Below are 21,894 nucleotides of genomic sequence, written 5' to 3' on the forward strand. Positions count from 1 at the left end.
AAGTGCGACGACCAAAACTGCACACATTACTCCAGCTGCGGCCTCACAAATGCCCTATACAGTTGCAGCAAGACCTCCCTGCTTTTATATTCAATCCTCCTCGCTATGAAGGCCAGCATCCCATTTGCCTCCCTGATCACCTGCTGCACCTGTAGGCTGGGTTTTTGCGACTCATGCACAAGGACTCCCAGGTCCCTCTGCACCGTAGCATGCTGCAGCTTTTCACCCTTTAAATAGTAGTCCCTCCTACTGTTATTTCTGCCAAAGTGGATAACCTCACACTTGCCAACATTGTATGCCATCTGCCAGGTCCTCGCCCACTCGCTTAGCCTATCTAGATCCCTCTGCAGACTTTCTACACCCTCCGCACAATTTGCTTTTCCACTTATCTTTGTATCATCAGCAAATTTCGACACTCTACACTCAGTTCCCTCCTCCAGATCATCTATATAAATGGTAAATAGGTGAGGCCCCAGCACTGATCCCTGGGGCACTCCACTAGTCACCAACCGCCAATCCGAGTAGCACCCATTGACACCCACTCTCTGCCTCCTATTTGATAGCCAATCCTCTATCCACGCTAACACCTTACCCCCAACTCCATGCCCCCCAACCTTCTGTAACAACCTTTTCTGCGGCACCTTATCAAACGCCTTCTGAAAATTGAGAAACACCACATCCACCGGTTCCCCTCCGTCCACCGCACTAGACACATCCTCATAGAATTCCAATAAATTCGTCAGACACGACTTACCTTAACGAATCCGTGCTGCGTCTGGTCTATCAAACAATTTTTCTCAAGATGCCTCGCTATTTCTTCTTTGATGACGGATTCAAGCATTTATCCTACAACAGGCGTTAGACTAACCTGCCTATAATTTCCTGCCTTTTGCCTGCGACCCTTTTTAAACAGCGGCGTAACATTAGCCGTTTTCCAATCTTCCGGCACTTCCCCGGAATCCAGCGGGGAATGCAATTCCCCACTGGATTCCGGGGAAGTGCCGGAAGATTGCAATTCGGGATGCACCTAATGAGTCAACCAAATTCAGTCCATTTGAATTGATTTTTGGTCGTGAAGTAATGGGACCACTTAAATTGATGAAGGAGCAATTAGTGAGTGAGTGTTCTGAGATGACATTATTGGACTGTGTATCAAATTTGAGGGAAAGGTTGAATTGAGCAGGTGAGTTGGTGAGACAACATTTAAAAGTAGCACAACATGTGATGAAATAGGAAGCAGATAAGGAATCAAAAATCTGTAGTTTTCCGAGTGGGAATAAAGTCTTATTATTGCCACCAGTGATAGTGAACCTTTAAAAGCAAGATTTATTGGGCCCTATCAAATTGAAAGGAAATTGAGTGAGGTGAATTATTTGATAAGAATGCCAGATATAAGGAAAACTCACAGAATGTGTCGTGCAAATATACTTAAGTCCTGTTGGATTGGTGTTGTGAGACTCCTTACTGCACTCGTTGGAGAGCCTGCAGCACCTTCCTAGCCTTCCAATGGCATCTGCTGGGGGGTGGGGGATCAGATGGATCTGTGGTTGAGGGGTGGGGGATCAGATGGATCTGTGGTTGGGGGGGGTGGTGGAGGATGGGGGAAGGATGGACTTGGGAGAATCTCCATCCCCCCAACCAGAGATCCATCTGAGCCCAGCCCCTCATCCGGCAGATGCCAGTAGAAGGCCAGGAAGGTGCTGCAGGCTCTCCAACGAGTGCAGTAAAAAGTCTCACAACACCAGTCCAACAGGACTTTAACCTGGTGTTGAGACTTCTTACTGTGTTGACCCCAGTTCAACGCCAGCATCTCCACATCAATGAGTGCAATTCAGAAGGATGGTGGAGGGACAGCAGCAATCCAGGTAGGTTGGGGGTGTGCTCTGCCAAGGGGGTGCCTGCCTCCTGCGGGGGGGGGATCTGATCATGGCGGGGTGGGGGGGGGCCTGTCTCCCGGGGGGCTCTGATTGCGGGGCGGGTGGGCCTGCCTCCCGGGGGGGTCTGACCCATGTGGGGCTGCCTCCTGGGGGGGGGGGGCCTGATCGCAGGGGGGTGGGGTGGGGTGCCTGACTGAGGTGGGAGGGGTCTGAATGCAGGTGGGGGACCTGTCTCCGGGGGGGGTCTGACCATGGGTGGGTGAGGGCTGCCTCCCAGGGGGGTGGATCACAGGGGGCGTGCTCTGCCGAAGGGGGCCTGCCTCCCAGGGGATTCAGATCACGGGGGGGCAGGTCTGCCGGGGTGGTTAGCGGGGGCTCTGCGAAGGGTGTTCGAGGAGAATGGGCTTTGGAGGTTCCCCTGCAGAACAGGAATCGGCTTCAGATTTTTATTCTGCAGGTTGGTAACAGCGCAGATCCGAATCAGATCCGAAGACGGTAAAGTAGGGTTAGGGGCTAGAGTTGGGCACGTGGTTCACTAACTCAATTGAAATGCATGCTAATGCATTTAAATTGTTGGGGTGCCCGATTGGGGTACAGACCGGATCCGCGCCCAAATCGGTGTCAGTAAAGGTGCGATCTGCTTGGTTTCAGATGCAAATCGCATTGCAGGCCTGACGCCCGAATTTACCGCGATTTCATGCCCAAAAACGGGCGCAAATTTTTGGTAAAATCAGGCCCTTTGTTTGATAAAACCTCCCCACTGGGTCACTTGAATCATACGAGGATGGAGGGTTATGGTAGGGGTTATTGAATAAGGGTTAGAACCTCGGGAGACACCAGAAAGGCAGGCTTGTGATTAACGTTTTTGTCTTTTCACTCCGCAGGTGGAGGTCCACCTCGTTGTCAAACGAGGGGCATGCACACGGTGGGTCGTGCGTGGGCTGCTCCTGGAGGTTCTGGGAGTGGCCTAGTACTTCGTGTCGGTGTGTGTGCTTGATCCTGGACCGGTAGATGGGCGCCGCAACAGCTTGGTGACTATCACTGCTAGCTGTGCAGATACATGGATTTGGGCCTGTGTCTGTGGGGGTTTGTGCATTCTCCCTGTGGTGGCGTGGGTTTCCTCCGGGCGCTCCGGTTTCCTCCCACACCCCAAAGATGTGCTCTTAGGCTGATTGGTTTTACCAAATTGACACTATTCTCCCCTGAATCTGGCTAAGTCAGGGGTTCTATTTGTAGATATTCAGGGTAGAATAGGTGTAGGGTGATGCGGCGGTGCAGGCTTGTTGGGCCGAAGGGCCTGTTTCCCGTGCTGGGTTGTTCTTTGTTCTTTTTGTTCTTTGTATACCTGAAGTGAAACACCTCATGCTTATTCCAGCCAAATTCAAGATGCAAAACTATGATCCAGGTGGGCTCCATAGAACACTTTGGAGTTTCTGAGCTGAACCATAACATTAGATTAACAATAATCGTGATGAAGAAATTGAAACCAATGTAATGTGAAATATTCACAAGTGAAATTTAATGTTGTGCTTGCCAATTTTCCATTACTGGCACTGTAGCTGGGCAGGAAAGATGTGGCCCTGATGCACACTTTCCCTTTTTGACCGGGGGCTATTTTAGAGCTTGCCTGTGTCTCCTGCATTGTCAGCTGATGGCAGGTTTGACCAATGACAAGCAGTCCTCCTGCCCCCGCCCCATCCCAATGCTGAATTTCTCATGTTTTTCATGCATTGAAAATTAACACCAATGCATTTACTGCCTCATTGGCCACCTTGTTTAAGACCCTAAACACTTGTTCGTTAATTGTACTGATGCCAGGAATTGTTGATTTAGAACAGAAAGATGCTCAAAGTGATTGCCGACAGCGTTTATTATATTCCTCAACATCACCAGTACATGCAGCCCATTGTCCCTACACAAGTTGGATGATGAGGTTCATACGTTAAATACACAATGGGATTGCTCTTTACGTGAAGCTATAAAAATGTGTAGAAGCTGTTATTATTCCATGTTTTAAAATTGCAGCAAGAATTTAAAGCAATGGTGTAGAATGAGTAAGCAGCAGCAGCAATGTTCTATCATTCTTTCAGGGGGAGTTTGATGAATCTCTGGTTTAACGCATGGCTCCTTATACGATTGGATAAACTGCATGTCTTGTAATGCCACAGTTCCTCCGCACTCTCATTGCCATTTTGATGTAACCTCTATCACCCCAGTCTGTTCCCCAACTGGAAAATAAGAAAAAAGTGATATTAACATCACAGTTCTGTTCAAATCACAGGATTGGAAAACTGAGGTGTGTGACACTGGAAACTCATCAATTTTGACGTTGGTTGTCAAGTCCTGTCATTGGTCGACATTGGCTGAGATTTTCCAATCTCTGCATGGCATGTTTTACAGCAATAGGTGTGGCCTGCCATTGGCCGGTGGTGGGATCTTCTGGTTCTACCGCTGTCAGTGTGGTTTCCTGTGATTCGCACCCTCTGCTGCCCTTTAACACGCAGCGAGGGGAGTCACCAATGGCGGGACCGGATGATGCTGCCGGGGCAAATGACCAGAAAATCCCACTCATTATTCAATGTTGGTAATATAGATAAACTGACTGAAGCACAGAAACGGGAAGTTGGATCCTTCTGGTCTGTGCCAGTATTTCTGCTCCACATGAGCCTCCTCCCATCCCTCTTCACCTAACCCTATCAAAACATCTTTCTATTCCTTTCACCCTCATGTGTTTATCTAGCCTCCCCTTCAATGTCTCTGTGTTATTCAGCTCAACCACTCCTCGTGGTAACACTGTCCCCAGTTCCAGCACACTCTGAGTAAAGAGCTTTCTCCTGAATTTCTGATTGGGTATATTAATGACAATCTTACATTGATCACCCCTAGTTTCAAACGCCCCAACAAGTGGAAACATTTTCTCCATACCTACCGCAGCAAATCTTTTCAGAATCTTAAAGACCTCGATCGGGCCACCTCCCTACCTTCTCCTTTCTAAGGAAAAGAGCTCCAGCCTGTTCAGCTTTCTCTGATGAATCTATCCTCTGAGTTCCAATATCATCCTTGTGAATTGTTTCTGCACCTTCTCCAGTGCCTTTGGATAGTAATCAGCAGTAGGACTTCTGTTGGATGCTTCCCTCCCTATCCCAGGAAAACTGAGCGTAAATCCAGTGCTCCTGTCACTGCCCCAACTGTGATCAGATATTTGTTATTAGAAAGTACATACCTGTTTTTAACCAGCCAATACCACCTTCTGCGCCACCATCTACCTTGTCTTCCATATCCAACCACCAGTACTGCATGGGTTACGTGATGATTCTTGCACCTTCGATTCCTGTAAATTCCTGTAGGGAGACATTTATTTATGACTTGATGTAATCATAAAACACACAATTATTTCTTCCTTCCTACAAATATTTAATTTTTATCATCTTTTCCTCTCCAACTATCTTCTAATCTTTACAAAACCTTGCTCCCATTGTCACATTTCACCCAGTGAAAGCACAGGTAAAGGTAGCCTACTTAAGGCATCTGCATTTACCACTCGACTTCCCGTGGATGCTCCAGCTGAAAGCTGTAAGCAGCCAATGGTAATGCCCATCACTGGATCCGAGCCAATGCTATTGGTGGCACCGCTTTGTCCTCTTTTAATAGTCCTCACAACAGCTTGTGATTGGTGACAATCACAAATTTCCACCTGTTTAGATATTGATGAAATTTCTTCACTCCAAGTATTACCGTCAAATCTTCTTTTTCAATATGGGCGTACTTTCTTTCTGCTGCAGCCAAGGTCCTGGAGGGCTCAGCTATTGGCTGTTCCTCTCCATTCTTCCATCTGTGTGCTAAAACTGCCCCACTGCCTTATGGAGACATGTCACAAATGAGCACTAACTCTTTTCTGGGGTCGTAAAGTGCTAAGACATTCGCTGATGTTTTATTTTCCTAAAAACGAGGTTTTGACGAGTAGACCCTTTTTTAGCATTGACGTGGATTTCCCATTGTACGTCACCAGTCCTAAAAATGACCGTAATTCCTGGATTGAGGCAGGAGCCGGGGCATCTTTAATCACCCACAGCTGGTCCTCAATATAGACCTGCTTTGTCCACATTGTAACCCAGATATATGCCACAGTTAATACACTAAAGGGACTCTATTAATACACAAGGTTACCTTTTGGGATATATTCAGCCTGCGCGATTCTCCAGAGAACATTGGAGAACATACCTCAAGTGTTCTATCTGGTTCCTTCATCAGGTGAGTGGGTAATATTCTTACTGCCCTACAGAATAGATATGTGAGAGATCCTCCTGAAAAAGCACCTCGATCAGACATCCCAGAGCTGTCTCAGCCAAGCGGGCCGGGATCTGAGGAGTATCCATTCAGACCAACCATCCCTGCCTTTCTATCGCCTGTAGTTAAAACTTTGGATTCCAAAATGGACAGTGCAGATGAAGCTGTGGCTACTCCTTTGCCACCCGAGGAAGGGGCAAACTAGAACTCTCCTATCAGATAGACTCCTCCAATGTTGGATGCCAAGGTGGAAGATCTGGACCCTGGGTTGAAACGTGGAAATAGACCCATGAGGCTCTTGAATTGCCGAAGTTCCTCGGACTTGGGGGAGAGGGGTATAGAAACTTCAGTGAGTCTGTTGAGGTTGGCCTCTTGGAATATGAAATCCCTGATTGAGCTCATTGTTGCCTGCCCAATCAGGGAGTCTTTTCGGTCGATATAACTGGGAGTGTCAGGCCTCTTGGCATTCTGAATGCTGACACAGTACCTATCGCACACTATGAACTATAATAGAGCTTGTCAATAAAAGGGAATCTGGTGAAGGGACACCGGCCTCTGCTGACTTATTTCTCTCACATCTGCCCTTCTCGCCTACTCTGGACACAGCTTTAGTTTCCTTCCTTTTTTCATTACCACTCCCTTTGGCCTTCCACCAATAGATCCTTTAATCTTCTGTCTTCTAGCCTATCACAGACTTTTCACTTTTTTATCCACCCTCCTGACTTCCTCTTCTTAAAACCCATCATATTGTAAACTTCTCCCAGTTCTGATAGAAACTCATCAACCAGAAACACCAACACTGCCTCTCACTCCACAGATGCTGACTGACCTGATGAGTATTTGCAGCATTTTGTGTTTCTATTCTGTCCAATTTTAACCCCAATTTCAACCAAATTCAGTATTTGCATGGACTGATATGTAATTAAAAATCATGTCTGGGTTACACATTTCCAACTGTGATCATGTTTGTAGATGTTTTTGTGTCAATGTTTACCATTGCCCACATTTCCCATTCAGTTTTGCTGTCATACAGCACAATGTAGCAGCAGGCTTCCCTTGTCACCGAGCAGCCATTCTCTGGTTTGACATGTGACTCAAATACTGAGGGGCTGGTGGGTGGGTGCAGAATGAAAGCACCATGATTGCTGCCAGGGTCGCAGGCATCTTTTTAGCACACCAAATAAAATAAATTAAATAAATTGAAGGAGAAAGTGAAAGGGATAAACCCTTAAAAATTGGGGGGACCACCCAAAGCAAAAAAACAAAGTGTAAAGGAAACTAAAAGCATCAAATCAAAATGTGAATAAGAGGGTCAGTAATACACCCCAGCCCCTGCGGGACCCAATGGGAACGGAAGCTTCGATGGTGGCAGTGGACGCCCCATGCTCCCTCTCCAGGGATACTCGGCCGTGAATGTATCCACGGTAGAGGGGCAGACAGTTGGGTCAGATGACCCCCTTGATCACCCACAGCCTGGGCCTGTTTATAGCAAGTCTGGCTAGGCCCAGATGCAGGTTCATGAGGAGCTCCTCCACCTTCCTTGTCCCCTGAACAACGGGTGCCTGGAAATCAGGAGCATGGAACTGAAGTGCAAACAAAATATCAAGAAAACATTTTTTAGGTAACAAACAAGGGAGTGCAGACTCAGACAATTAACGTAAACGTGGACCATGGACTCCACAAGACTGCACAAAGGGCAGGCTTTTTGCGAGTTCATAAACCAGTACAATTTACGGCTGCAGGGTACTGCTACATGCACTCGCCTCTACCCCAGGTCCCCAGTGTATTGTGGGAGGATCCTTCCGGGCCAGGATAGCAGGCATTCACCAGCTAGGATCAGTCTGAATATTGTTCAAATTGGGGTGACAGGTGCTGACCCCTATGGAAAAGTTATGGGATATGCGAAATCTGAGATACAGTTGTCAATCTCAAAGTTGGCCTCCAAAGTGCCGGTACTTTCAGAGTTATCGGGGGTGTTCGACATGCCGAACACATCACGCTGGTGAATGCCCGCTATCCTAGCAGAGAACCTAGGAGCTGTTGTCTGGCCTTTTGCACCATTTCCACTTCTTTTTCTGCTCAGAGTCTCTGCCCAAGTTGCAGCTCCTGCTCCTTTAAGAGGCACAGTTTAGATTTAAGTTCCTGTAATAATTCTTGTTTACCAGTTTAGGGAGAAACAATAGCTTTATTTCCAGGTAAAGGCATACAGAGCCTCTGGCTGCGGTTGGCTTCTTGGAAAGCTCTGGAACAGAAACCCCTGGTTACCATGGAGCTCCCCACCCTGTTCCCTGAACAACCGCACAACCTCAAACAGATTGTTGTTCAAAGCAAACTACCAGTCTTCAGAAGAACAGGGACACAACACCACACAACCCTGCCACAGCAAACTCTGCAAGACATGCCGGATCATCGACATGGATGCCATCATCTCACGTGAGAACACCATCCACCAGGTACACGGCCCATACTCTTGCAACTCGACCAACGTTGTCTACCTAACACGCTGCAGGAAAGGATGTCCCGAAGCATGGTACATTGGGGAGACCATGCAGACACTACGACAACGGATGAATGAACATCGCTCAACAATCACCAGGCAAGACTGTTCCCTTCCTGTTGGCGAACACTTCAGCAGTCACAGGCATTTGGCCTCTGATCTTCAGGTAAGTGTTCTCCAAGGTGGCCTTCATGACACACAGCAGCGCAGAGTTGCTGAGCAGAGACTGATAGCCAAGTTCCACACACATGAGGGCGGCCTCAACCGGCATCTTGGGTTCATGTCACACTATTTGTAACCCCTATGACTTGCCTGGGCTTGCAACATCTCACTTACTGTCCTGCCTGGAGACAATACATGTCTCTTTAGCCTACGCTTAATACTATCTCCACTCACATTGTCTGCACTTTTAAGACTTGAATAGCAGGTTAGCTGTAAAGACTCTGCAAACTGTATGGGTATTTATATGTCCTTCTCTGATCAGAACTTTCCACTCACCTGATGAAGGAACAGCGTTGTAAAAGCTTGTGGGTTTACTATCAAATAAACTTGTTGGACTTTAACCTGGTGTTGTGAGACTTCTTACTGTGTTTACCCCAGTCCAACACTGGCATCTCCACACCCTGATCAATTCCCCAGGTCTTGTGACCCTTACTCTACAGACTGATCATTAAAGGGACAATCACCACAGTTAGACAGGCTCACTTTAAATGTTGCTAACTTCACACCAACCTGTGTCCCTGCTGACGTGTGCAGTCACTCAACAACACGTCAGCACTGAGCTGCACATCATTAGCAGTTAAATTAGCAGACAGCACAGAGTTTGTGAGCTGCCTGTATCACTATGAATAGATGCGGCTAAATGGTCCATTACAATTCCCACACGCAACTACCAGCCTGATCCAATTTTAATCCCATCTGCAGACAGCACTGAAGAGTATGTAGCACTGGGGCGGGGGTAAAACATGAATGATGTGAAGGGGGATGGTTGTGTTGTAGCCTGTGACTGCTTGAGTAAAATAGAATCATTGAAAGGAAACCAACTGCTGACAAACATCAAGCCAGAAATGCAAGCACAGCAAAATGACACAAAAACTGATATGGAAATTGGCCTGAAAGCAAGATATGCTGGAATTACCTCAGTCCAATACAGTCTGCTTGGAGACAGGCCCTTTGCAAGATTCAAGCTCAGACAATTGAAAAACAAAGATGCACCAGGGCACATTAGCATGTGTAAAAGGACAGTTATATATTTCCTGAGAAACAAATCATTACTGTATACATAGGACAGGCACACACAGCAGTGAAACAAAAGATTCAATGAATATTAGAAGCTGAAAATTATGAATTACTGATCAATTAGCTGGAGAGAGAGAATTGTTAAAGTTGTAAAACAGTAAAGTCTTTTACTGTTTGCAATAAAGTTGTGGCTTGGTTATTTACTCTTGGTTCAGTACACAGTCCTTTTGCCTGATATATGCAGAGGTGTTTGATAAAAACCATTATACGCAGAGCTGATTGAGCGAGTCCGCAGGATATTAGAAATACCCTGGACAACAGTTGTTTCCATTAGAAATATTGAAAAAGAATTAATAATAAAAAGTAGTTGACAGGAAGTGTGTGTGGGGGTGTAATTTTTTAATGTTTTATAGAGAATTGGATAATAAGCTGATTGATACAGATCATCCACAGCTTCTGTCTCTTACCTCGTTTATACCAGCGGAAAGGTCCACCAGCATCAATACTAACAGCTATTGGTCCGATCCTTCTCACTGCTCGAGCCAAATGCTTTCTGCTTCTTCTGACACGTCTGTATCCTCTGATTCTGGCAGCAACCTTTGTTCTCTGAAATTTGCATATTCCCTCCTAAATGTTAAAGAAAATGTGAAAAGTTAAGGTTGATTAATACAATGTGATGTTTTACAAAGTTCCAGTGATACCTTTACAGGATCTTTAACAGCTCCTTGGATATTAAAAATGATTCCGTGTTTCAGACATTGTAAACACGACCATCGTTCCCATGTTTAAATGAAAATGGGACAATTATAAATGTAGTAACTGTTGAAGAATCTCCTTCTTGTCTACTGGTGGGAAGATTTTGGTCAGTGTGTCCCTCAGTTACCTTCTCATCAATGCTGCAGTTAGAGTAGCTGCAGAAATACAGGAACCGGAGAATCCCAGCCAAGGGCAAGGCCAGTGAATTCCAGCCAACAACAGCACAAAAGGCAATTTGCACAAATATTCACCAGAAAACGTTTTCAAATCAACTCGCTTCTTAAACACAGCCCAATATTCAAAACTTCAAACTATCAAATTGCTGTTTTAACTGTATCCCTAAATAGTAAACATCTCTCTGACCAAATGAGCTGATTTACACAAAGGATGGTCTTTCAAATAGTTTACAAACTAACTTTGAACTTTCCCACCAATGTTAATAACTGTATATCAGTCATACCCCAAACTGAAACTTCCTTATTTTGAAATGCAGCTTATATTTGAGTCACTGAACAGCCGATGGAGCATTTGGGGGAACCAAACAGACTAAAATAATCTCTGCTGGTCTAATTTTCTTCAGTTCTGTACAGCATTATGTTATGATGTGGGTATGCCGGTGTTGGACTGGCGTAAACACAGTAAAAAGTCTGACAACACCAGGTTTTAGTCCAACCGATTTATTTGATAATAGACTCACTTGTGAGTCTATTATCAAATAAATCGGTTGGACTAAAACCTGGTGTTGTCAGACTTTTTACAGCATTATGTTGCCATGGTAACTGTCATACTGGGTGCTGCTGTATGTTCCACAGATGAAGCAAAGTCTGTTCAATGATCTGTTGATTCAGTTGCCTGTCACATCAACCTTCTGCCTCACAGAATGGGGAGCAGGAATACATGTGAACTGAAAAACTCTTAACTCCTCATTCAATCTGCATGATAGCAGGAGGTGTTAAGTGGAGATTTGAGAGATCATAAAAGGGGAGAAATGAGAGGGAGAGCTTGCCCCTCCCTGAAAGGTGATATTCGCTTACCCTCCCTAGTGCTGGTTAAGACAGTGACATTAGTGGAAACCTGGGAGCAGATTCTCGGAGAAGAGTTGACCCAAAGTAGGATGTCAGCTTCCATTCGATTTGGACTGGGCTCCACACTCTAACATCATGAATGCTGTAAACATTGTACCTGGTGAATTAGAAACTGCATTAAAATGAGATTTACCTTAGCAGTATATGGATAATCTCGAGCAGAGTTGATTCCTCCAGCTCTGATAACATAGCTGAAGGCACGTGACTTCCATCCTCCTTGACATCCACGATTACCAAATGATCCGCTACAATCAACCAGGTTCTGTTCACTCAGAGAAATCAGTTTTTTAGTTTTCCGATACCACTGTCCTTCGATGGCACCAGTCGCACTGAAAGCCCAACAAGAACCACAGCTTCCCTGGTAATAATAGAAATAAAATCACATTAAAAACATCCTGATATAAAAAAACAAATCCTTCCATTACTTATCAGGTGGTGTACAGATTTACACTGAGAATGTGAGCTCAGATTTCCAGGAAAGACATGGGATCAGTGAGTGTCTGGGGTTTTTTTTCGCTCTTGCTGAGCCTTGGTTAACAGCAGAATAATTTCATAAGAAAAATTGAGGATGGAATCATAGGAAAAGTGAGTAAGTCCCATTGCTCGTGAACCGGGTGTAAATCCACATGTGGAGGAAGTGTTTCCAGGTGTTTCAGCTCAGGATTGTAGAGCTGGAGAGGCAGCTCAACATCAGGGAGGGTGAGAGTTCACTGGATTCTACATTCCAGGAGGCGGTCACTCCCCAGGAATGTTCAGGATGGGAGATGGGTGATTATCAGGAGGAGGAGAGAGAAACAGGAATTTATATCTTTGGGGCGTCACTCTCAAACAGATACACAACACTGGAGATAGCTGGGAGTGACAACACTTTGAAAGAATGCAGTCCAGAGAATGGCATCAATGGGCAAGTGACCCATCAAGTGGTCATCAAGTGGGGCAGCACGGTAGCAGTGGTTAGCACTGCTGCTTCACAGCTCCAGGGACCTGGGTTCAATTCCCGGCTTGGGTCACTGTCTGTGTGGAGTTTGCACATTCTCCTCATATCTGCATGATCATGAGTGATTTCTGGTCTTGGGTCAGGAACAAATCGGCCATTTCTACCATCATTCCAATTGGAAAATCGGTTCCAACATACAATATGTTAACTTATAATGTGGTTTTCAGGAATCAATTGTGTTGTAAGTCCGAGCATTGCCTGTACACCACTTTGACATCCCAAAAGAGGAGAATATCAAGAACTGTTCAGGAGATAGAAGGTTTGAATGGGGACGTGGATTCTGAATTTAGAACTGAGCACCAGCAGGATGGAATGTCCTTTTTAATTCATTGGCCAGAATTCTCTGACTCTGCCCATAGTTGGGACTCTCCAATTTTGCTCCTATGAATGGAGTCTTGACTGAGCGCCAAATTCTCTGTTCTTGCTGGTGGGGCATACAAGACCAGAGAATCCTGGCTGTTATCTCTTTCCCTTTTTCAAGTCAGAATGTGTGTTTTGCTGTGAGACTAATTGTTTTTCATTTATATTTAGTTTTTTACAGTCATTCGGAAAGGTGTTTAAAAAAAGATCAAAAATAAAGATGGTGTCCTTCACTGGGTTTTTGTAAGTATGGATGGTTTTGATAAATTTATCTGTTCAAAATATTATGGAATGGAATTGGGGTTATTGAGGTAAACCAAATTATTGAATTATGGCAACCAGACTTTGATAGTGACTATCGTGAAATTCTTGCTGATGTAAATTTGGTGAAAATCTCGATTTCTGATATGAGATGATAAAAAGATGAATGCTGAGACTAATTGGTGTTTGTGGAATATTATTGAATAATTAGTTAATATCATTTATTGCTACTGGCAACTTATGATTGATAGTAGTTAAAAGGGCCCTGTGCCCAATAAAGTTCTGGAGGGTCTTCTGTTTCTTTATAGCAATAAAGAAGAAAGAACAAAGAAAAGTACAGCACAGGAACAGGCCCTTCGGCCCTCCAAGCCTGTGCCGATCATGATGCCTGCCTGAACTAAAACCGGATGTACTTACCGAATCCCTATCCTTCCATTCCCATCCTATTCATGTATTGTCTATTTGCCCCTTAAATGCTACTACTGTACCTGCTGTCACCACCCCCTCAAGGCAGCACGTTCCAGACATTCACCACCCTCTGTGTAAAAAACATTTCTCCACGCATCCTAAGCATATGTTCTCCAGTACTTGACTTTTCTACGCTAGGAAAGAGCATCTGACCATCCACTCTGTCCATGCTACTCATAATCTTGTAAACCCCGGTCAGATCACCCCTCAACCTTCGCCACCCCAGTGAGAATGAACTGAGTTTATCCAACCTCTCCTCATAGCCAATACCCTCCAGACCAGGCAACATCCTGGTAAACCTCTTCTGTACCGTCCCCAAAGCGTCCACATCCTTCTTGGCGACCAGAATTGTACACAATATTCTAAATGAGGCCTAACTAATGTTCTGTACAGCTGCAGCATGACCTGCCGATTTTTATACTCAGTGAAGGCAAACATCCGTACGCCTTCTTGACTACCTGCGTTGCTACTTTCAATGATCAGTGGACATGTACGCCCAGATCTATCTGCCTGTTAATACTCCTAAGATTCTACCATTTACTATATAATTCCTACTTGCACTGAACCTTCCAAAATGCATTATCTCACACTTGTCCAGATTAAAGTCCATCTGCCATTTTTAATGTCTGTCTGGACTACTCACTATCTAAGTGTAAGTGAACCTTGGACAGTGCTTAAATAAGAGAGAACTGATTGATGGTTTCATCTGAATTGTAAATACAAGACTAGGTAAAAAAAAGTTTAAAAATGGGATAAAAAAACTAAAATCCTGTCTTCCCTGAGAACACTGAATTAATTCAGATTGTAATTGTCATGAATGTTGTGCAATTTCTAAATGCAACAATGACTGAATCTGGGTAACTCCTGATCCATGTTGTGTATTGAAGAACAAATATCCATCAGGAAAACATAAGTAAAGGTCAACCAGTCCTGGCATTCCAGCAGACTGCTCTCTGGATTAAGAATAATTTTGAAAGAATAATGTGGAACAAGTATAACATGGATTGCTGTTTTGGAACGTAAAAGACCTCAAAAGAGGTTAAGACTTGTGAATGTTCAGAGCATATTTTAATGTTTAATGATAATGTAAATTCCTCAGGGATTGGAATTGAGATGAAATGATATTTAATGGGATGTGTAGAATGAAATGACAGGAAGTGATTTAGGATATGACACAGAAACAGCAAAATTACATTATCATATGGGCTCTATGTTAATCATCTGAAGCAATTATGTATGACTTTCAGGCCTGGACAAAATGAGTTGAGAAAGGTGTGCGATTGCATCCAATAGTTGAGGTCGAAGGCCAGCCATAATCATATTGAGTGATGAAGCAGGCTTGAAGGGCTGAATAGGCTACTCCTGCTTCTTTTTCTTATGTTTTAATAACATGTATATCAAGCAATATAATAGTGAATTTAAAATGGGCACAGCTACTCTTAATAGTCTCACATGATGGGAGACAATTTCGTGATAGGTTCAACTACTACGAGCTAAAGTATTATCAGTGGGTTTTGTCATTACCGGATAATTATCTTGCTAATTCCAATTGCTACAATGTGTTGGTTTAAATAATTAAGTAAGACACTGCCATAGAAAAACCAGAACATGGAATTAACTGCTCTGGTTGAAAACTGAAGGGACAGGAACTCATTCCTCCAACTCTGCAATTTACATTCAGATTGTGTGGTGTTTACCATGTAAAATATATACACCATTAACTTTTCCTTTGGCATCTGAATAATTAAACAGTGCATAATTAAAGTACAGAATGGAATGCTCATGAAGCTTGACTGGACATAAACAAGGAGCTTGGAGAGAGCATTTTGGAAACTTTTCCGGTTTGAGTTTTTCCTGGTTAGATCTGAAAGTCTAATTTAGTATGTTATAATGGTACTTGTACACATCAATTTTAAAATCTATTTGAACATCTTAAAAAAACTTTCATACTTTGGAATACAACATTTAATAGTCTCTTTCAGTTAATAAAATTAATTCAAAATCGAGAACTTGCAGCATGATTTCTGCCCAACCATAACCAATGCACAGCAGAGCTGCAGTGAGGAAGCAGGAGAGGCATTTGCAGGCAAAACTTTCCTGCAAGCCAATCAGAACCTCACACTTGGGGTGGGATTTTTTGGGAGGTATTGTCATGATCAGGACGGGAATATTTTAGAGCTGGTGTCTTTTAATATTCCACCCAATAATGTTTAAAATGATTCTGTCTGATTTTTACCTGATTCTTCACTGGAGTAACGTAGCCTTTGGTGCGCCAGTCGACATACACACGTCTCAGATCATCATTCCTTTCTTCATCTTCATCAAGTTCATCATCAACTTCATCACTTTCTTCATCTTCATCAAGTTCATCTTCACCTCCATCACTTTCTACATCTTCACCAAGTTCATCATCACCTCCATCACTTTCTACATCTTCATCAAGTTCATCGTCACCTCCATCACTTTCTACATCTTCACCAAGTTCATCTCCATCAACTTCTTCAGTCGAGTTGTCAGCTTCGATTGTGAGAAATCCATTCATGCGTTCATTGAACTCTTCATCAGTCTAGAAAGTCAAATACAGGGTATTCATCAATAAAATGATTGGGTTTTAATGGAGAATGTACAAGAAGAAAGTAAATAACATTACACAGCCACATTCTTATCACTGAGTTTAGCAAAAAGAGAGATCAACGTAACAAGCATTGCTGACACATCTAATGTTTGATTAAAATAAAGAACTGCAGGAAAATGGGTTGTCCATTTCTGCACATTCCAGGATAAAGGTGAGTGGAAAGTCTGAAGGTGATAAAGTATCTCTCTGGTCTAGGATATCACAAACAAAATGGCATCAGTAATTATACATGTACCTCATTTTGTGTGAGATGAGTTGGGAATCATTTGGTGATTAAAACCTTCCAGTGCACTTTCTCAGTGAAGAGAGTGGGTAAAGTTCCCCCATGATGATTGAGTTTATTGATGTTTAACTGAACCATCTACATCAGAAGGCTGTCACATCTCATCACCAACCTGGTCTTAATTCCTGTTCAAAACTCAGGCTGCAGTACGTACAGAATTGGCTTCAGGACCCTTGGACTTAGAGGAGAAAGTTGGGCAGCATTCCTGATCATAGTCTGAAGGAGGCTTTTCTAAGTTTCAGGGTACAGATCTGCCTCTTTACAGCTGTGTGCTTTTCAGTGACTATAATTGGAAAGCTTAGTGCAAAAAAATTAAGATATCAAATGTGATGAATTTTCAAAGTCTGGGAACTGGACTGAGTCAGGTGTGATTATTCCATGGCACCCCAATATACAGGTCCTGAGGTCTTGCATGGGTATTGAGCTTGCAGGCAGGTTTTGGTCTTGCTTGAATGTCATCATATGCAATTTGCCTGTGTTTAAAATCAGAGGTATTAACACGTGATATTGATTCAACTTGGATGTTCCTCCTTTATCGAGATACCAAATCGTTCTGTGGGAAGGCTCAAATGTTATATTTGGGTTTTTCAGGATATATATTCAAGTAACATTCACATCATACAAGCGCCAGGCAATGGCCATTCCCAATGAGAGAGAATCCAGCCATCTCTCTATGATATTCAATGGCATTACCATTGCTGATTCCCCTACTATCATTATCCACCATTGGGGTGGTACAGTGACACAGTTGTTAGCACAGCTGCCTCACAGGGCCAGGAACTCAAGTTCAATTCCAGCCTCAGGTGGTTGGCTGTGTGGAGTTTGCTCATTCTCCCCGTGTCTGCATGGGTTTCCTACAGGTGCCCCAGTTTCCTCCACAGTCAAAATATGTGTGGGTTCGGTGGATGCTAAATTGCTCCTCAGTGTGGGGGATTAACTGGTCTAAATATGTGGAGTTACAGGGATAGGGCCTGGTTGGGATTGTTGTCGATGCAGACTCAATGGACCAAATGGCTTCCTTCTGTAGTGTAGGGATTCTATGATCACACTGGAAAGTAGCTGTCAACCAAAGATCAGGTTTGGTTTTGATGCTCCCATGGTTGAATATCCTGTCCACATGTATTGTTAAGTTTCACATCAAACCTGAGAACACAGAGAGTTTCCATGAACCGATCTCCAGTCAGTTATTGTCTTTTTTGGGAGCGGGGAAGGGTGCCATTTTGAACCGGAGCCAACATTTCACATTCAGGCTTTATTATTTGACATTCACAATCCAATTTGTCTCATCAATTTCCCAGTGATTTCAATGACAAGATCTGACATTAGAGTTGAAATTGCCATTGGTCCCAGTGTTGGGTTTTAGTCCATCCCTGCGGGAAGGTTAGGGCCAAGGGGACATCAATGCAGCTGGTGTGTCGAACACTCAACACTATCCCATCATGTTTAAATTGTCACTTGGTTTGGTGCAGGTGAACCCATCCCTTGCTTTTTATTCAGAAAGTATAGCAGACACATGAGTGATGTCCCAGCCCATGGCGCTGGCTGTCTGACTACAGGAAAAATAATGAACTTAGATATTAAAATGGAAAGGAGAATCGATTTTAATAAAACATACCTTGGTGAGGGAGGTTAGATTGTTTATTATAATGAGGCATTGTGATATCACTAACCAATCACACTTCATTCAGTAATAGCACCACAATAACTGGTATCGAATAGACCAAACTAAACATCTTATACACACCAGGTCTCCAAACTCATTCATTCCCACAGTAAATGTGTGTTTCCCCATTGAGTATTCCAGGTTGTGCAGTTCGATGTATCTCACATTGTCCTCCCATATTGATCTCCTGTGAGTCTCTTCTTCCTAAATAAAGACATTTATTCAGTCAGATTCTAGCATCTTCCATTCCAGAAATTATTAAAAATCCACTTGCAAAAATGAAACAACGGGCCGATTCTATGATCACACTAGAAAGTACCACAGTGGTTAGCGTTGCTGCCTCACAGCGCCAGGGACATGGGTTCAATTCCTGGCTTGGGTCACTGTCTGTGTAGAGATTGCACATTCTACCCGTGTCTGCGTGAGTTTCCTCTGGGATGCTCTGGTTTCCTCCCACAATCCAAAGATGTGTGGATTGGCCATGATAAGTTTCCCCTTAGTGTCAGAAGGACTAGCTTGGGTGAGTGCATGGAGTTATGTGGATAGGGCCTGGGTGGGATTGTGGTTAGTACAAACTCGAAGGACTGAATGACCTCCTTCTGCACTGTATCTCTATCTCTATTCCCTAATCTCGCCTGTAGCTGGGATTCTTCAGCCCTGCTGCAATCAACAGAGATTTGGCTGACTGCCAAATTCTCTATTCTCGCTGGCAGTGCCAGCATGTTGGGAATGGCCAGAGAATTGTGGCCATTTCACGGTTCGGTTTCTATCCTCTTATCCATTTGGGAGAAGTTCCACTCATTCCCCTTCTCAGAGACAGAGAGGGCAGGATTTTCCAGCCGTGTTTGTCCCAATACTGAAAAATCCCACCTGAAGTCCTGATGCCAGAGCCGGAAGTGGGCAACATTTGCGCTGATGTGTCGAGAGCAGGTTTTGCGATCGCACAATCGGGGAAGCTTTTCAATGGTGAAACTCACTGTCAGCTGACAATGCAACAAGCATGGGCTGGCTTTAAAAAAGCCTGCTGGACAAACAGGTTCTGTTTCATGGCCACAACATTCCTGCCCAACTCCGCTACCTCAGTAATTCTGTTAATATGTCTGTTCAACAGTTCCTAGCCCTCAGCCTCTCTCAAACATGTCACCCCATCAATCTCTATATGACTATTTACTATCATTCCTCACCCTCCAATCCCCTCTCCCCGCACCCCATCCCACCATATCCATTATGTCTGAAATTAGACAGAGACCAGCCGCACCCTCTGTCCTCCACTGGGTGACAGGTTGGAACCCCTCAACCTTCATGCCACTTGTCCAATTTAGTTCAGGGTTTGGAGGCTCATGGATGGCCTTCCCACCAGCGGCAATTGAGGTCCTAATGTGGACAACTGGTGCCCAAAAAAGGTCTCATCTCACCATTGCTGGTAATTACGCTGGCAGGACATTCATCATGTGCCAGACCTGAAAAGCAAACTCTGTTGGAGCTGCTTACAGTCTTCCAGAATGGAGGCCCCCCAGTTGAGGGAATCGGTGTTGTAAACTGCAGGGATCCAGTGAGAGCCACTGCTTTGTCCTCGTTGCCAGGTCACCACCATCTCTGACCATCCCAGCCCGCCATCACTCACCAATGGGCATGGTCTCAGGTGGGCATTTTACAGGAAGCAACACCACCCCCTGGTGGCACTGCCAAGCAATGCATACTGTCAGCCTTTGATTGACTGGCAACTCTTGGGTGATGGGATTTCAGCCCTCGGGGTTCTTGATCCTGTGGAAGTCCTGTCGCTGCCCATTGAAGTTTTGTTTGGCAGTTAATTCAGCGGGTCTTCCCAAAAGCAGGTGATGTGGGGCTCTCACCAACTCTCCAGCCAATGGGCAAGAACCCTGTCACCTACATTTAATTCTGCCCCAAGTCTCTGCTGTTTCACCGTAAGTTCAGTCAGTTCTCTACTGGAGTTAGAGACTGGGAGAAATCCCCAAGAACCTTAGGATCAGTGTGTTTCCAATGTCACTTCACATATCCATTCCCTTCATCAGGAAACTCTCCTCTCCCACCTTAATTCCAAGTTAAAATTTTCAATAATTCACTAAGTGTGTGGAATCCCTTTCCCCATGAGAGTGAGCTGAATGTTTGGAATAGGTTCCAGACGGGAATAAATTCCCCTTTTACCTCAGTGTACTGCTTCTCATGTTTTGATTTCCAGATCTTCCAGTCTTCATCCAGTCTTGAATCAAATGTGTGGCCTGAGGCTGCAACCAGAATAGACAGCAGCACACAGCCCAGAAACAGAGAGAGCTTCATGCTGGACAATCTAATGGAGCAAAACCAATGGCATTAGACATGGTGTGGACAATATTCACACACTGATGGGAAATAGCTGTTTGGGAAAATTATTCTGCAAATGTACAAATATTACCCTCCACAATCAATGAGGAGGCGATGGCCTCGTGGTATTTTCACTAGGCTATCAATCCAGAAACTCAGCTCATGTTCTGGGGACCCAGGTTTGAATCCCACCATGGTAGATGGCAAAATTTGAATTCAATAAAAAAATCTGGAATTAAGAATCTACTGATGACCATGAAACCACTGTCAATTTCCAGACAACCCATCCATTTCACTAATGGGAAAGAAATCCACCATCCTTACCTGATCTGGTCAACATGTGACTCCAGATCCCGAGCAATGTGGTTGGTTCTCAACTGCTCTCTGAAGTGGCCCAGCAAGGCACTCAGATCAAGGGCAGTTAAGGTTGGGCAAGAAATGCTGGCCAGCCAGCGATACCTACGTCCCACAAATGAATAAACTGCTGTCACCTATTTGCATTTTTCCTTTTTTTCATTAGTACCTTTTATTTCTTCTTTTCTAATCAAGAAAACCAATTCAAATTAAGTCCAATCATAGTCCCCACATTTGGGACAAACTAGATCCAGGTTGTCAAGACAAGGCATTGCATTCCATCTTGGGTTTGATCAAACAAGACCCAAGCTGACAAAATGAGGGATTGCAGCCTCTCTCGGGCTTGATCTCACATTTCACCTTAGCCAAACGCCGAGATAGCTTTGAAAAATTGTATCAGGTAAAAGCCTCAGTTTAAACTCATTGGCTCCTGATCCTTTACTCTGCCCTAGCCTGGTAAACCATGATTGCAGGTGTCAGCAGCATCCCCAGCGCAATGGGCCAGCCTGATCGTGCACTCTCCCATTCAACAGATAAAATACTTCATGGTCATGGTGACTAGATTCCTGCTTTTTAATTAATGTTGTTCCATATTTAAGACAAATTATTAGAAACAGCAAAGAAAACATGTGAAGCTAATTTAAATTATACTGATCAGATAAATGATTCTCATTTTGTGACAGCATTCAGTGACTTCAGGAAGTGTAGTAGAGGACATGCCCCTGTCTACATTAATAGGGACAAAGTAGAAATGGCTGAGAGCTTCATGATTTTAGGTGTCCAGATCACCAACAACCTGCCCTGGTTCCT

The 21,894-nt window shown here is 44.2% G+C and overlaps 1 protein-coding gene across 1 annotated transcript; it reads right to left on the reverse strand.

Annotated features, from left to right (window-relative positions):
- Positions 1 to 3,747: 3,747 nt before the first annotated feature.
- Positions 3,748 to 20,715, reverse strand: LOC145358655 (procathepsin L-like). Its single transcript, XM_080212871.1, has 8 exons — positions 20,575 to 20,715; positions 18,490 to 18,612; positions 16,228 to 16,393; positions 16,064 to 16,143; positions 11,875 to 12,099; positions 10,368 to 10,527; positions 5,101 to 5,218; positions 3,748 to 4,105 (listed from the first exon to the last, which is right to left on the reverse strand). The coding sequence occupies exons 1-8, from the start codon at positions 20,704 to 20,706 to the stop codon at positions 4,006 to 4,008; spliced, it is 1,104 nt and encodes a 367-aa protein (XP_080068997.1). The 5' UTR covers positions 20,707 to 20,715; the 3' UTR covers positions 3,748 to 4,005.
- Between the last annotated feature and the right edge of the window lie 1,179 nt (positions 20,716 to 21,894).

This window comes from Carcharhinus amblyrhynchos, chromosome 26 (genome assembly GCF_965287045.1).
Source record: "Carcharhinus amblyrhynchos chromosome 26, sCarAmb.v2.hapA, whole genome shotgun sequence".
Lineage (NCBI taxonomy): Eukaryota > Metazoa > Chordata > Chondrichthyes > Carcharhiniformes > Carcharhinidae > Carcharhinus > Carcharhinus amblyrhynchos.